At 37.8% G+C, this 17,146-nt stretch overlaps 1 protein-coding gene across 1 annotated transcript; it reads right to left on the minus strand.

Moving 5' to 3' along the window:
- Positions 1 to 421: 421 nt before the first annotated feature.
- Positions 422 to 16,892, minus strand: UPL4 (ubiquitin-protein ligase 4). Its single transcript, XM_077383458.1, has 19 exons — positions 16,707 to 16,892; positions 15,410 to 16,124; positions 15,170 to 15,280; positions 14,366 to 14,482; positions 14,058 to 14,213; positions 13,815 to 13,976; positions 12,042 to 12,197; positions 11,677 to 11,798; positions 10,415 to 11,573; positions 9,763 to 9,843; positions 9,498 to 9,570; positions 7,537 to 8,684; positions 7,174 to 7,401; positions 6,977 to 7,081; positions 4,240 to 4,320; positions 4,091 to 4,159; positions 3,538 to 3,666; positions 3,361 to 3,444; positions 422 to 1,071 (listed from the first exon to the last, which is right to left on the minus strand). The coding sequence occupies exons 2-19, from the start codon at positions 16,034 to 16,036 to the stop codon at positions 1,006 to 1,008; spliced, it is 4,674 nt and encodes a 1,557-aa protein (XP_077239573.1). The 5' UTR covers positions 16,037 to 16,124; positions 16,707 to 16,892; the 3' UTR covers positions 422 to 1,005.
- Between the last annotated feature and the right edge of the window lie 254 nt (positions 16,893 to 17,146).

Below are 17,146 nucleotides of genomic sequence, written 5' to 3' on the forward strand. Positions count from 1 at the left end.
GGTAGGAATGGTTACCTAGGGGAGAAAAGCTCCCCTGAGCAGCAAAGGACAGTGTCCCTCAAGCACGCATCCTTAACTTTTGGAGAAAAAACTTTTAACATGGGCATACAGCCCTCAGAAAATTTCCACCCTTGCAACAACCAGATACTACCAAGACATCCTACCATGAAAAAGCGTCCGATCAGCCTATTTACAAGAAAAGCCTCCCCACAAAAAAAAAACGTCCAACTAGCCTATTTACAAGAAAAGCCCCCCCCCCCCCCCCCCCCCCTCTTTTTCCTAAGAGCTTTGAGCTCTCGACTTCCACGACCAGGGGGGGGTCTTACCTTTCTTCTCATCTTCATTTCTTTTCTTCATATCAATAAACATTCTTTTCATTTCTTCAACATGGAAAATGGAATGATTTGTAACAGTAATGGCCTTTGAAAAACACATAAGATCCATTGCCAAGGAGAGGGGATTGTTATCAATATAGACATCCTCTGAGGATATTTAGTGTGAGAAATGTCGAGTATTCTCAATGCAAATGCCCAATTAATTAAAGACAGAAAATGAAATTGCTCAAGAGTGTTTGAACTATATAGCATGGATGAATGCTGAAATTATGTACTAGAAAAGGTGTCTGTACATAGATCTTGAAAGAGATATAGGCGCCTTCAGGAACATGGGCTCCTGCAGTAAGGTGTTGGGTTAAGTCCCACAATGAGCCCAACCTTCAGGTTTTGTTGCCACCATTGAGTTTGGAAAGCAAGATGGTTTCGCGAATCCTGTACACATCTTAACCTTATCAATCATTTGATTTTCTCCCTAGTCTGTACAAATAAACATAATCAAAGTTAAAATGGCGACGGGCTTGGTTTCATTCCGATTCTCGGCAATCAGCTCCACCATTCATCACCTCCATTCTAGTCACTCCCTTTTTATCTACACCACCACCATCACTGCTAATTACAAATTCACATTGTATATACCCTTGAAGTGAAGAGAAACCTCCCTCAGACAAAGCTAAGAGAGGTGGAAGGACCCCTGCCCTTCTGTTATCGCATATAACAGCCTCTCTCGCATCCGCTCCTGTGAAAAAACTCATCAAGAAAATGTAGCCAACATATGATATAATTTAGAGCACCCAGATCAGAATACAATATGCAAAGGAACAGGTAGCTAGCTATGGTGCATCAAAGAAAATGAACAGATTTAGCGTGAATAATATCCTGAATTTGTAAATATAATCTATTTGAATAAATAGATTTAGCATGTATAATGTTCCAAGTTTGTAAAATAAAAAGATTTAGCAAGAATAATGCCCCGCATTTGTAAATCTAATCTAATTGGATGCAATGTCAGGATTAAACGCCACACTTTTGAATATGATTGAAGATTCATAATCCAATATTTGAGAATAATAGATGATTGAACCTTCCCTTGGTACAACCAAAACAACTGCACAGATGGGGTTTACCATTGATCAGATATCTCTCCTTCCTCACCTAATAATAAATTTAACTTCTCCCCCACATCACTCAACCAACCAGCTCTTGGACGCCGAAAGGATCCCGTCAACTTAGAAAAGAAACTTCGAATCAAGCTCTCCATCGACACTCACATGCAACTTCACCGGTGATCCCTTCGACTCCCCTCTCAACTGAGATTGAGCTGTTGTGAAACACGAAGGCCCTAGATTCTGTCACGAAGAGATCAAACAACACTGAAGGCCTCCTCAATTGTCCCTCTATAGCCCGTATTGATGGTGAATTGCAGGCAGACGTTCCTCACAGAGATGGTTTTCCGGATGACATTTTTGAGATCCAGCTAACTGAGACAAACATATTTTTTGTTCGGTAAGCTGGGTACTGAGTCAGAAACTGACAGCTAGGGTTTGGTGGGATTGGGGGAAAGGGATTTTCAAGAAGGATGAGGGGGACGATGGTAGTTTGTTGATGGAAATGCTTAATCAATTCGGTCACCAACCTCATGCCAATTTCTAGCCGCTGGATGGTTGCCATGGCTTTAAATTTCCACCGAATACGACACAAAACAACAGAAATGTTTCCGTTTTTCCGTTTCCATCCCCACCGAAACCGAAACCGAAACGACCAAAATTCATAAACAAAAATCGTAAGTGTAATAGTGGTATACTATTATTAGTATGTATTACATCATTTTATTTATATGAGTTGCATGCAAAATGTGGTGGATTTATTATGTATAAATATTTATATCAATTACATATAAAATTGGGTATGTACTAAATTATCATTTATCAGGCATGCACGACAATGCATATCACTAGATGTTCAGTGTTTTTAAACCATTCTGGATTATTGTGCTTATTCTAGCATTTCCTGATATTTCATCTTTAAATTCTATCATTTGCGTATGTTTTCATATGTTTCCTTGATTATCCAAGATTTGCACCGACATTTCCAACTGAAACCAAAACGTTTTCTTTTCCGTTGTGATCGAAACCAATAATTTAAAACCTTGATGATGGCAAACAGAGGTCCATAGGGAGAAGAGGGAAGGAGGGACAAAATTCAATATTTTTTGGGTTTTAAAGAAGGGTAATTTAGGAAATAAAATCAATGGCATTGTTGTAATTAATGGGGGATAATTTCCCAAAGATGGAAAATCAAGTTAAATGATCAAACAATACCATCGAGAAAGGATAAATGAAGTATAATAAAAACTTGCTCTCTCACTTCTATGAAGTTGGGACCAATATCCAGGCGGAAATAAAAAGCATTCTGGACGGCCTTAGATATTGAAAAGCCTTTGGTTTCTCAAATGTGGTGGTGGAATCTGATAGTAAGGTCCTTATTAATATGATTTCAACTAACAAGGAGCCCTCTTAGTCCATAAAATACTACTGGAAGGAACTTAATCCCTTTATCCATCACTTGAAGCCTAATTTTTTCGCATATGTTTGGAGAAGGAAAAGTACTACTGGAAGGAACTTAATCCCTTTATATATCACTTGAAGGCTAATTTTTTGCATATGTTTGGAGAAGGAAACCAGCCGGTGGATCATCTTGCTAATTTTGGATGTGAGAGGAAGAATAAGAGGGTATTTTGGCAGTGGAAAGATCTTCTGATGCTAGGGGTGCCACGAGATGTGAGTCCTTGGACATTCCAAGCATTTAAGGTATACCCCCCCCCTCTCTCTTCTCTCTCCCAATAAAATAAATTGCATCCTTTTATCATATTAATAAAATTTAAGGTGTAACAGCCTTTAACAGCTAATTAAAAAGTGTAGAAAATGATAAGAGTTGTGCCATTAATCTACACGGATTTGTTAATAGCGTTCCCTATATGTGTGTCTGTATACAAAAACAGAAAACAGGAACATCGCAAAAAACTGACCTTGGAAGAATAAGGAGGGAGCTTTAGATAATTAGCGCACGTCATCACACTTGGCAAGTCACCATCAGAACTCCCACTACAATGCTGAACTCACAAAGCATCAGGAATCAACATATAACTGTAAACAAAGCAGGATAAACAGAAAAAAAAGTTACTGTCATAAAAAGACAAGTAAACCTTGCGGACAATCGTCAATTTCGGGTGCAGAGCTGCTAAGCCTCCAGGAGGGAGCCGAGGTGCCCCAGTGACGAACTGCAGGAATGCTCTTCTCTGATTGCCTACGAACTCTTCAACAATTTCCAGCAACTGCAATATAATGTGAATCATTATTGGCTCTGAGGAAATGCAGGATCTAACACTTAGGGGCCGTCTGGATATATCAATATTTTAAAATCTTGGATTTCCCTTCCAAATTTTTTTTTTTTTTGGATTTCCTTAAAATCCTGGATGTGTGACGAGAGAAGGAGACCGTCCATCGCTTTCTGATTTCTAGCCCCTCTTTTCGTCGAGCGAGAGAGTAGATCGTCCCGTGTTTCCAGGTTTTCGAAATCTCATGATAGGAGAGAGATTTCTAAAACCTGGATTTCTTACTTAAAATCCAGGATAATGGATTGTAAAATCTAGAATTTTACACCGCTTTCAAACTAAAACCTGGATTCTAAAATCCATGTATCCAAACAGCCCCTTAGCTTTTGGATACAGACAAAAATATTGACGAGTAAATACTAACATTTATAACCGGACGACTGCTAGCTGTATAGCCATGGTCAAACTTGACATGATCCAATAGCTCTCCAAACTGCAAGAAAACAATGGTAATCAGACATTAGGATCTATCAGGGCAATCAATGCACGCCAACAAGTGGAGTTGATACATACAACCCAGGTATCCTGTTCACCACATACTAAACGCTCAATCTCATCTTCAGTAAATATCTGAAGAGTTTTTAGGGGGAACACCTGCAAAAGAAAAAAAAATAGCATATGATTTCTTGGGGAGAAGAGCTAAGGAAAGGCAAGAAACTTAGAATTGATTTCATCAACTCAGTAGAGTTCAATTAGCTATTATTAATGATTTGTGGACATGGACACGAGTGTCACACATGGCAAATCCCCAAAATTTAGAAACGGGGACACGGCTAAAACAGAAAGTATATATAATAATGGTTGTGGACACAGATTTGTGTGCAGAGTTTCAGCACGAATATGAAGTGTCTGACATGACAACCCGTAAAACCCTAGAAATTGTGACACGCCCATACAAACATACATATAGAATTACTGATTACTATCAAACTTTGCAACAATATAAATGCAGAATTCACTTAGAAAGCTAATAAATCTGAGGATTAGTCAACTCTAATCTAAAATAAACTTCAGATAATCAAATAACTTGTTCTCTTTAGTATGCAAAATGCAGTGAGAAAGGGAGACCAATAGGATACAATGCATATAATATTGGAATAAGAGTTTGTTTAAGAAAGGGGATATAACAACAACTATTAGTTAAAGAAGAGCTAATACCAAAAGAGGTAAACACAATATTCAACAATAAAGCAGAATGTCAAACTTGAGATGGTACAAAAACATGTCGACACACCCACATTAAGATACTTAAGTCTGAGACTTCTAGTAGTACATTTTAAAGTGTCGAAAGGAGTGCCAGACACGTGTGGACATGCGTCTCGTGCCAGACACGTGTGTTAGCAATAAATTCGAAGTATTGGCTGAATCATAGGCTATTATGCATTCAATAGTGAATCATAAAGACTAAAGTGCCTCAGACTTACACAATTAACAAGGTTTCTCTAGGATAGAAGAAATATAAAACAAAATTCAATCTAAATGCAAATGCAAAATAACGGATAAGAAATTGTGCCTCTGGTCCTCTTTATAGAGAATATGCTTACGGCACATTCAGAGTACAGCTGAGGTTTGTGTAGGCTGAGGACATAAGTATGGCACACAATAAGTTATGTTCAACAACAAAGTAGGACACTCAACTCAACTCAGCAAAGCCTTTGTCCCAAACTAGTTGGGGTCGGCTAAATGAATCTTTTAGAAAAATTTCATGAAGAAGGAATCTACCCGGCTCTAATCCAGGCTCTAGTTCGGTTCTTCTACGTGGATCATTTTCTTCCATTCTATCCTATCCAAGGAACAAAGTAGGACACAAGTGGAGTAATTATCCTGCTATGTAGTATGATGTTCCTTGACTTCCTATATCCAATTCCTCACCAGGAATGACAAGGATATGGTCCATATGGAGCCCACAAAGATGTTGTGGAATAGCTCTTTTATCTTTTTTCCTTAGTCAGAATAGTGAAATTTTCTTTTAAAAGTAAATTCATGATAAGCTAGATATGTACAAGAAATAAGCAAAGGCAGTCAAACAAGACAACAATGTAAAAAGTAAAATTAGTAACCTAAACCACACAATTACAGAGACTCTGGACCACATGTTTATCATTGTAGATTGGCCAGAGAAGTGTGGAGTAGAATTTTGTGAAGATTTGGCATGCTGTGTTCTTTCCCTCCAAACTCATCTATCTCTGCGAAGGTTCGACACTTGTCCCATGGCGGAAGAAAGAGAAAACCCTATGGAACGTGGCATTGCTTGCCATGACTTGGGTACTTTGGAAAGAGCAGAATGCTAGAGAATTTAAAGGCTTTGTAAAGAGTGCTCACGTCATTTTCTTGAAGGTGATAGCTCTAACCATATCATCGGTGAGAAGCCATCCAAAGTTCCAGGTTTGTCTCAGCTTTTGATCTTTGGAATGGATTGAAAGAGATCTGTGTTAGTTTGGAGCTGGTAAGCACAATTTCACTAGACTGAGAGCCGCCGGGCTTACGGCGGCTAAAACTTAATTTTGACGGATCTAGCATTGGAAATCTTGGACCGGCTGGAATTGGAGGTGTTCTTAGGGATGATAGTGGGTCTACGAGGTGGGCTTTTTCAAGTCCAATAGGGATAGTTGATTCCAATGAGGCGGAGATTAGAGCATTCAGCAGGGTATAGGTCGCTTGAGAATAGCATTTTGGACCAAGTTATGGTAGAGGGAGACTCCCTAATGTGATGAGGTGGCTTAAGAGGTCACACGCTTCACCATGGAAAGTTGCACAGTAATTTGACGAGATTTTGGATCGTGTAGCTGGCTCATCCATTTCCTTCCGGCATATCAGAAGATCGGCAATTAGCGAAGTTGATAGGCTAACTAGGGCAAGGGTATCTAAGGAGGGCTTAGAAATGTTTGATCATCTCCCTCCGTAACGGCATATGCTGGTTGTATCTTTCCCCCTTTTTCTGTTTTTCTTCTCCTCTTGTATTGACCATCTCGGTCGCGGGGTTTCCTGTTTATTTTCTTTTTTACTAATATCATTATTTGCCCTAAAAAAAAAACCCACACAATTATAGAAAAAAATGACATGCATGTTTTTGTTTTAGAGTGAAAGAATTTTTCTAGCATGGATCAATCCTAATTATGAGTGTTCATGACAATGAGTCACGGTCTTGGGTTGGCTTCTTTCACAATATCTTTCCTACACCCATAGAGTACAAAAAAAAAACTAAACAATAATACTACGTTGTCAAGGGTGTGCTTACAAAGGAACAAACCTGATTAAATCCAGATTTAAAAGCTTCTACTTGTCTGTAAACGCCACTTCTCACCGTTGCATCCACAACCAGCGAAACATACTCGTCCAAGTTAATACTATTCACCTACGAAAGAATATTAATACAAGTGATATGTTTGTATACCATGAAAAGCTCAAGAATGAAATGATCAATATCAAAGGAAGGAATATTATTACCATTTTATTGTGTCCAGGGGCAAGTTCATAATCCGGATATCCTGGAAGAGTAAAATCAAGGCAGAGATCCTCAATTCTGGTATTGTGGAAACATAAATCAGATGTAAATGTTGTATTTTCCCTAGAAACGGAGTCCAAAAATTTCTTTCTATAAACAAGAGCCTGAAACTCTAGCAAAGTCCTTCCAAGCTCAGGATCAAATGAGTGAATGCCATATATATCAAGTTCCTAGAAAAGACATGAATGAAAGAATCAATATAAAAGGCAGTTTAAGAAGTTGTAAGGTGCAAGTGCAAAAGAAAAACAAAATCTTTAGGCACGACTCGAGCACATGGATAATTCGAAGTGAAGCTTAGAGTAAACCTGCCCGAGTATAAGCTTATAGAAGGCCTTGGAAAAGGGCAAGTCCAGGACCCTTCCATCTTGCAGTGCCTTTGCGACAATCTTCCCAAGTAAGACAAACTTTTTAATCACTTCAGACATATATATTCCTTTCGACGAATCCAGCCCAGCTGGCCATGGGCGTGGAAACAGTCCCAAAGGAGCTAAAACAAACCCACGGTCCTCAACCTGTAAGGTAGAACAATGGTCATTCCTCCACATACCCAGCCCAGCCTTCTGGAACTCATGACTGACTAAGGTATAGAACTCCAATGTTGGACCTAGACCAGTGCCAACTTCTTCACTGTACTCGACTTCAAGAATGGTCTTCTTACGGGCATGCAAATCCATCATTTTTGCAGCTGAATCCATAATATTGCTACGGTGAACTTTGAACTTTTCACGTAATAAGACACCACCATGTGGCCGCCTCTCATTTGCGCCACTCAAGTCATTACTACATTTTAATGAACCAAATGCAGCCAAGCGAAAATACTTTCTCCGGGCCTCGAAAGAAAATAAGAATGGGCATGCATTCATTAACTGACAACACCATGAAGGCATGCCGCCAATAGACACGGCCAAAGGGTCTCGCAATTGTTGTTCTAGTTTTTCAGTTAGCTTACTACATAAGAACTCAGTTTGCGGAATTACAGGGACTGTCACCTTCAAATCATCAAAATTATTTGTTCTCCCTTCGGCAAAAGCATTGCATCTTTCGTGAGATATTAGGTGAAATGCATGTTTGTTCAAGCCTTCCAAAATTTGTAGCAGAAACAATATGTCATAAGCAGGATTTGACTTATCCAAATTACATGGGAGCTCACCCAACAACATGCTCGAGAAAAATGGGAGCTTCTTCCAGGATGTCCTAAGTTCATTGCAAGCAGAAATAATTCGAGAACCATGAAAGCATTTCTGAGAATCACTTCCTTTTGGATCTTCAGCTCTTCTATATGTCACTTTATATACTTCGTTCCAAAAGCTTGGATCCACAATTATATCATGCCCTTCATTCACTGGCCGTTGCAGAATTGCTTGATAGAGCGTTAATGAGCGGTCAAGCAGCTTACCGTCCAAACAAAAGATCATTTTGGGGGATACATCTTCGGTGTTACGAGATGCATAAGCTGCAATAGAAGAAAAATGTCCTTCAAAACTGAACAGTATGGGGCCGTTTGGATACGCGGATTTTTGAATCTTGGATTTCCTCAAAATTCTGGATGGGAGACAAGAGAAGAAGGGGACCGTCCGTCGTTTTCTGATTTCTCGCCCTTCTTTCCATCAGCAAGAGAGTAGGAGATCATCCCCTGGTTCCAGGTTTTAGAAATCTCAGGAATGAGGAAAGATTTCTAAAATGGAAATCATCCCAAGTTTCCAAGTTTTAGAAATCTCAGGATGGGAGAGAGATTTCTAAAACCTGGATTTCCTACTTAAAATCCAGGATTCTAAAGAAAAGTGAAACGGACGGTCTCCTTCTCTTTTCTCCCATCCAGAATTTTGAGGAAGTCCAAGATTCTAAAATCCGAGTATTGAAACGGCCCCTATTTGTCCAAATTCTAAGGGGCTGTTTGGATACGCGAATTTTAGAATCTTGGATTTCCTCAAAATCCTGGATGGGAAACGAGAGAAGGAGACGTCCATCGTTTTCTGATTTATCGCCTTCTTTCCGTCGAGTGAGAGAGTAGGAGATCGTCCCATTTCCAGGTTTTAGAAATCTCAGGATGGAGGAGAGATTTCTAAAACCTGGATTTCTTACTTAAAATCCAGGATAATGGATTGTAGAGTCCAGAATTTTACACCGCTTTCAAACTAAAACCTGGATTCTAAAATCCATGTACCCAAACAGCCCCTAAATGATTAACTGGGCATGGATATAGGCTTCCAGAATGAGCTAACAGGATCTCCTCTAGTTTGAGATCCAGCTTGGAGGACTGGCTTACCATTCATTGTGCCCATTGCTTTTGTGCTGGTATCCACCTCTGATAAAAAGTGCACATTTTGCTTTGTGGAGACCTGAAATACAAGGCAATCAGTAATCCCAACATAAAGGAAGCTTCTCTATCTCAAAATTTATGTAAGAAGATGGCCTTCAGAGTAACTAGTAGACCATCAATACGAATAAGTTGAATAACGTCAGAGTGAGTAAATCACTATATAAGTTCTAAATCAGATAGTGGTTCATATGCAATTAAAAAAATCTCTTACAGGATGAGTTTGGCCAATGGATGTACTTGATTCGCCAGAAATAGCTTGTATCACCCTTTCTTTAGCATCAAACTTGTCTTTCTGTAGAAAATTAGAATTGACCATAAAACATTGGCCACACCCTATGTTGGATGTATGTGGGTACGTGTCGGAATTTAACATAACCATAAAACACTGGTCACATACACCTATGTTGCATGTATATTGGGACAAGTGCCAGAATTCAACACGGATACTGAATGTCAAATTTGGTAAGCCCCAAGAAAAAGGATTTGTGAATTCGGCAACATATTTTAATCAATTCTAGAATTTAATAATGTGGTTATAACAGGTAATACAATAGGAACTTTAATAGGTTAAGTAAATGTACTGTTGAATCTCAATATTAAAAGCTTACTATAAGATGGAAAAACCCAAAACCTGTTGTAATTGTAAATTTGTGTTAGTAGTAATTCATTAAAAAACAGATGAAAAAGATCTAGAAGTGTCACACCAAATCCATGATGAGTTAGAATCCAACACTTGTACTTACGCCCATTCAGAAGAACCCTTGCTAAAAAGAAACATCTAAAAATTGCATATAATAAATATTTAACTTTAGCAAGGAATTTATTTCTAGTTTCAGTGAAGTGAACAAGTGCATGTGAAAAACCTGCATCACCGACAGCCCAGAATATATCTTGTGGCAGTCCTCCATGAATTTTGCATCTTTATCTTGAAGTCCTCTTGTTTCGTCACAATTACTTCCAAAAAAGGAATTCCCTTTGGCCATCAAAGGAACAGAATTTGAATCGTCCTTAATTCCGGTAGTGCTAACTTTAGGCCACAGAAATCTTTCAATGGCATCCAAAGAAGTAAAAGGTTCAACCATCAGAATATCTGGAGAGTGATCACATAAGACTGTTTCCCCGTCTTCCCTCCCAAAACGAACTTTCAAACACGGATGCTTTGTGCAGCGTCGAGATGGAATATCAGCATAAGCAATTTTTGACCTGGGAGGATGGGTAACAATAATAGGGAAACTGTCCAAGGAAGATAATGCACTCTGCAACTTCCATACTAATAGTGTCAGAGGCATTTCCTCCCATTTTCGACCCAGTGACGACAAAGAAACCCTAGAAAATGTCTCAAACCTTTTAAGTACAACATTGAAATGGTTTGATAAGCCATGATGATCCACTTTTCCTTTCAGATACATGCCACCGGATAGGTAGTGTGCTAATGATTTCACTATTCCACTTTCAATAAACTCAAAAGTGGTCATTGGATCCCCTCCATTAAGCTCCGACATTGTTTGTTCTAGTATATAACACAGGTACTCTTCCTGCTGAGCACAGCTATTATTATTGGTTGACAAGTTCACATTATCAGTTAATACTGCAGAGAAAGACCTAAGTTTCTGAAGAATCTCTGTTGATCCCATCTCAGAGTAACATGATACTCCAGTAAAGTAGGTGGCCTTTATGTACTTTGCTAAAGAGTGAACAGTATCTTTTTCACACTTGCAAGATCTTGGTTCCGACGATAAAGGGGACTGACCCATATCGAATGCATAACATAAACATCTAAGGGCATCATTCCCAGCTACTTTATGGACTGACCCAGATGAGTGTTGTGGACTAATAGGTTTCTGAACCATGAACTGTGAGCATTTCTCTGATACCAAAAGGGCATCAACTGCATAAAGAACACCCTCTTTTACAAAAGAATTCAAAAAGACATCAGGAAGTTTTTGCATGATAATCTCAGCAATCTTCAGAGCTGAAATCAGTACATGGTGATCCTTCCGAGCAAATACACCCGCTAAAAAACTGCCACAATAATCACATATGAAACATAAGCAAGTTTTGGAAAAAAAAAAAAAAAATCTCTCTGCATAACTACAATAACTCAGACAAAGGCGATCTATAATACCTTGAAATGTTGGTATTCTTAAGTGAGTCAATTAGTATGTCGGCGGTGCTGAAATAAACTAACTTGTGGATAACAGAAAGACAGCCATAGCAGACATAGAGACTTGCACCAGAACCAACCACCTGTCCCCATGATTAAAGAGAATGTCACACCGTGGAAAGGAATATATAAATAGAGGGATTCTAGACTCACAGGCGCCCCCATTGGTCAAATCTCATTTAAGATGGCACAGAAAATTGAGATCATAAATGTCTTTAGTGGAATATGACCAATAAGGGCGCCTCGTATAAACTTTTTAGCAAGGGCACCTGTGAATCTAGCATTCCTCGTATAAATAATACAAGTTTTGGTATCCAATAAACCACCTGGATCAATACAGGAAGAATATCCATTCCAAACTGATGCAGAAGTTCAGATTGCTCCCTTAGAATCATCTCCTTATCTGATACTGGCTGAATACCTTCGCTGTCTCTTGACAGAGGAGGGAGAAGCACAATAAGCAACTTCAGGGCTTCATGTACCTGCAGAAAAACACATGCAGTGACCTTTCTGTATTACTTTGTATTGATAATGGCATTCCTCACTCTAAAATATCCTTTCCTGATTGGGTGTTGATAGCTTCATGGTTTTAAAAATCGGTTTCAGTATGCATGTTGGTCGCATGCTCAATCATAAAAGCCTCTTAGGGATAAAATTGGTAAGGGCTTAGAGATGTTTGAGTTCCTTCCCTCCTGATAGGTTTTATATTCATGTACTTCATTTGTATTTTTATTCTTCCTGTATTTCTTTTCGGTTGATCATCTCTGTCTTCCTCTTGTTTCACTGAATTTTTTATCATTCAAAAATAATAAAATAATTAATTAATTTTTAAAATGAAAAAATATAACTCCATCAATCGATGAATTGGGCAAGAACTCCATATAATATTTAAAGCTAACAACTTTTTTTTCTTCCATTAAAAAAAAAGCATATGTATATTTTTAAATTGCAGCCAAATTTATTGCAGACGTAAAGACCGAGATGGTTTAGTTTTTTTTTTTTTTAAAAAAAAAACAAGTATATATGACTAGTTTTTATTCAAAAGATAATTTTTCTCAATTTTTAAAATCCATGAGAAAATGCACAAATGCATCAAATCAATAATTACCATGCACAAATGCATTAAACCAATAATTAGTTGTTGTGTTTCTGCCATAATTGAAGAAAATAAAAAAACATAAAATAAGAAACTTTTTTGAATGGTACGTAAAGAAGCACTTACCAAGCAAAAATATGAAAACCCAAGCTTCTCTATGCACTTTGGTCAAAATTTCGACAAGTCCACTGAATTTTCATAATTTACATACTAAAGTGGCAATGTTTCGGTCGATGTGACCAAAATGTTACCAAACTTCACACACATGTTGACTAAAGGATTTCATTTCGGTGGGGATGGAAATAGAAACATGTTCGTTTCGTGACGGCTTTGAGTGAAATTAAGAATCATTAATACCTATTTTTGGGAATTGAAACAACAATTAAAAAGTGTAAATAAAGTAGGGATTAAAACAAGGGAGGAATTAAAACAAGGGAGTGTGCGACTGTGCGTATCACTTCCATGTATATGGATACACACATATAGATATGTGTGTGAGAGTTTTTCTACAGTTTTTGCAACCTAGGTTCTTGTATTTTTAAAAAAATATAGTGCGGACCAATTTGTTTGAAGATCCAAACCATTCATTTGTTGGGTCCCAACGTAAGTAGGTTGTGCCCCAAAAATCATCTCCATAGGATGACCCTAACCCTCTGATCTTGAGGTGGCCTTCCTACATATCAGAAGGTTAGGATCATTCTATGGAGATGATTTTTGGGGCACAATCTACTTATGTGGGTCCCAACAAATGAATGTTTGGATTTTCGGAGTTAGGACAAGGTGTTCCCCACTATACTTTTAAAAAAAAAAAATAGGCGAACCAATGTGCGGACACCATATAAGAATAAACAATATATGTTTCATCATCAAATCATTAACTCAGAAAAGTAAACACATTAACATAAAATGAAATTATTGATACCATTGTCCTAAAACTTTTGTACCCATAATGTGGTCTTTGGAATTAGAAAGTAGAGAAGGTTGTAAAGCTGAGTATAAAAACCTGATTAGAGTGCATGTCACCAAGATGAGAATAAGGCATAGCATGGGAAAGGTCAGACGTAGTTAGAATATTCCTCAGAATGCTGCTTATATTCAGCTCAAAAAGAGTCCTGACAGCTACAAGAGAACCAGAAGCGAATCTAGCAAGCAACCCAATCAAACCCTGAAAATGGATGAGCAATATCAAACATATTAACAAAAAACAGGACCTGGAAAAACTAACAAGCATTGAAAATCTGCATACAGTGTAAGTTGATTGGCTGAGTGTCATCCGACTGTTTGATGCAATAAGATGTGTCGATTGATGAATCACCCCATGATTGCAAAGTTCATCGAGCATCTCCGAAGAACTAAGACAGTCCACTATTCTTATCAAGCACATAGCAGCATTTTCTACAAGCTGTGATCAGATAATAAAAAGCAAAGCCATTGGATGCTCCAAAAAGAATAAAAATGAAGAAAACAAATAATTAAACATCTAACTGACAGTAAACAAATCTGGAAGTAGGGCTAGAAAGAGTCCAACAAACTAAAAGGTACAATAGTAGATACCTTTCGGTCCTCATACTGGAGAAGATTGCACAAAATGGGAACAGGCTCAATAACAAGTGAAGAACAATCAGAGGGAAGCTTCTTGCATATGTTTGCAACAATGGAAAGCGCAACATTCTGAAGCAGAAGAATAGCAAATCAGTCTCCTAGCCTATCCAGCCAAACTTAAACATGTTGTCTAGACAAAGATTACGCATGACAAACTTTTTAATTGATACAACATACGTTAAGGAAACCTCTTTAAAAAAAAAAAAAAACTTATGGAAACCCACATTAACAAATGATTCTTTGAAGATATATAATGACATACAAAAAGATACTCAAAACCTGTCCACAAACTTAAATATGCTGCATTGAAGCTTCGGCAATGATACATCTTGTTCCATCGGTTTACATTTTCAGTTTGATTTTTTTTTTTTTTTTTTTTGAATGGCAACAGATTCCATTGATAGAAAAGGGACCGAGATGGTCATCTACAAAGAGAAAAAAAACAAAGCAAAAACAGGAAATAAAGAAGAAAAAGAAAGACTTGAGGAAGAAAGTCAAAACATTTTCAGTTTGATGTGTTGTGCATTCCAAGAATATAGCGGTTTTTGCACTCTTCAAGTCAGTATCAATCTTACTTTTGTGATTTTGCATGTCTTAGAGTAGAGGAGTAGAATTTCTGACAAAGCAAGAATTTCAACAAGTGGTGCTTGAGCATAGAAAATTTCCAAGTGGAATAGAATAGGGCACAAATTTTTAGCCAAGATTGTGTTCGTAGAACCATTTGGCCAAGTAACAAGAGAACTGAGAAGTTCATACCTGAATGCTTGTCGAGAAGAAATCTATATAACTTAAAACTGCCATAATTGCCCCAGCTTGTAAGCATGGGACTGGGTGATCATGGGAAATCTTCTGCAATGCTTGGAAACACTGCAATAAGCAAGAAATAACAATAAATACCCCTCTCCAACGCTTGAAAAAAAAACACAATAAGCAAGAAAAATAATTAAAAACTAGTATGAACTATAGAAACAATAAATAGTAAGGACAGCAACAGACCTGCTCTGCTACGTCCAAGTATTCAATTGTCATTAGTCGAGCACAAAGAGCAGGAATGGCGCCATGCCGCACAAGAGATACAGATGACCGTGGCAATACATCGCATATGTAAGTCAAAGCCCTAATCGCTAAAAGCATTACATCTGGATTGATCTCATGCTTAGACAACTTAACAAGAATTGGAACAAATGAGTCCAAAGAGAACCCAGGGAGCGAACTCTCCGACCAAAACGACATGAAATCACAGAGCTCCCTGAGGGCAGCAAGCTGGCTACAAGGTTCAGAATCGTCTTCTAAACTAGACAAAATTCTCTTGAATTTCGCATGGTTTTCACTAGAATTCCCACGATGGAAATTCTGATAAATTCTATATTGATGTTGGGCATCATCCACACCATCAGAATCACAAGACCCATACGCAGAATCCTTCTCCGATCGCCCCGAAATCGAATCCGAAGAAGTCTCCATCTCACAATCAACAGTATCCAATGCCGAATTAGTCGAAGCCCGTTGGGCCGGAGCTGAAGAACTCGAAGAACTGGGCCGGTGGTGGTCCAACACGCTACAGACTCTCTTATCCACAGGCAATTGGTCTTCCAATTCAGTTCGTTTCCGACGGTTTTCCATGTGAGGGAAAACCAGAAAAAAACCAAATTTTATGAAATTTGTACTCCTTTTTTTGGTAGGTATTTAAATCAACATAAAATTTCTACTCCTGTACATCAGAACTATAAATCAGCAACAAGGGAACTCCTCATAACCTTAAATTAGAAATTCAACAGGAACTTGAAATCACCAGAGAAAATCCTACCAAAGGAATACAGAAAAAGTAAACATATAAATAACATAAATCTCTCCACCAGAATATATTAGTCAAAACAAGAAAAACAAGGATACGGATAAAATGACAGAAACCCTAATTCAAGAACGTTTAGAGAATAATCGAACAAGAGATTCAAAAGATAGAAATCAAAGCACAAAAATCAAACAAATCTGTACACAGAATATATTACTCAAAACAATAGAAAATAGGGAAAAGGAAAAAATGACAGAAAACCTAATTCGAGAATGTTTTGAGAAGAATCGAACAGCAGATTCAAAAGATAGAAAAAAAAAAAAAAAACACAGATCAAATAAATATCTCCACAGGAAAATATTAATCAAAACAAGAAAAAAAAAAGGGAAGGGGATTAAATGAGAGAAAACCTAATTCGAGAAAGTTTTGAGAAGAATCAAACAGGAGATTAAAAACCCTAGAAATCAAATAAGAGAAGGAGAGAAGTGCAGAAAAAATTACGTGTGATGGATTGTTGATGTTCGATCTGAAAAGGAGAGTAGATGATGATGATGATGATGATCCCGTTGTAAGCGGAATCAGTTAGTAGGGTTTTTCGTGTTTATAGGCGAATGGAAAAGAAGAGATAACGATTGAGGGGAAGGAAGAGGAATTTATAAGTAGAAGAGTTCTAGCTCTCTGGCAAGAGTCCTGTTAGAATTTCATCACTCTAAAAAGCCAATATAAGAAATAGGGGTTAAAATGGGTATTGATATTCGCACTACCATTTTTTATAATTGAACTAACTCAACGTGTCTTTTCTTTCTCAATTTGTTCGGGTACAAGGTGAATTAGTGTAATTATCATACGGTGGTGGTGCCAATATCACTACCAAAAAACCCCATTATTTAACTTCCTAACTAAGTAATAACTATAATAATAAGAAAGAAAATTCCATGGCC

This window comes from Tasmannia lanceolata, unplaced genomic scaffold, assembly GCF_043159265.1.
Source record: "Tasmannia lanceolata isolate RefF3 unplaced genomic scaffold, GAP_Taslan_0.1 ptg000006l, whole genome shotgun sequence".
Classification (NCBI taxonomy): domain Eukaryota; kingdom Viridiplantae; phylum Streptophyta; class Magnoliopsida; order Canellales; family Winteraceae; genus Tasmannia; species Tasmannia lanceolata.

Bases quoted from the DNA above. Each gene is read 5' to 3' on its own strand.
- UPL4 (XM_077383458.1), bottom strand. From the start codon at position 16,036: ATGGAAAACCGTCGGAAACGAACTGAATTGGAAGACCAATTGCCTGTG. The intron at 12,198-13,814 runs GTTTTTATACTC...GTTTTTCTGCAG, and splicing joins GTGACATGCACTCTAATCAG to GTACATGAAGCCCTGAAGTT. The intron at 4,160-4,239 runs GTATGTATCAAC...GTTTTCTTGCAG, and splicing joins GTGAACAGGATACCTGGGTT to TTTGGAGAGCTATTGGATCA.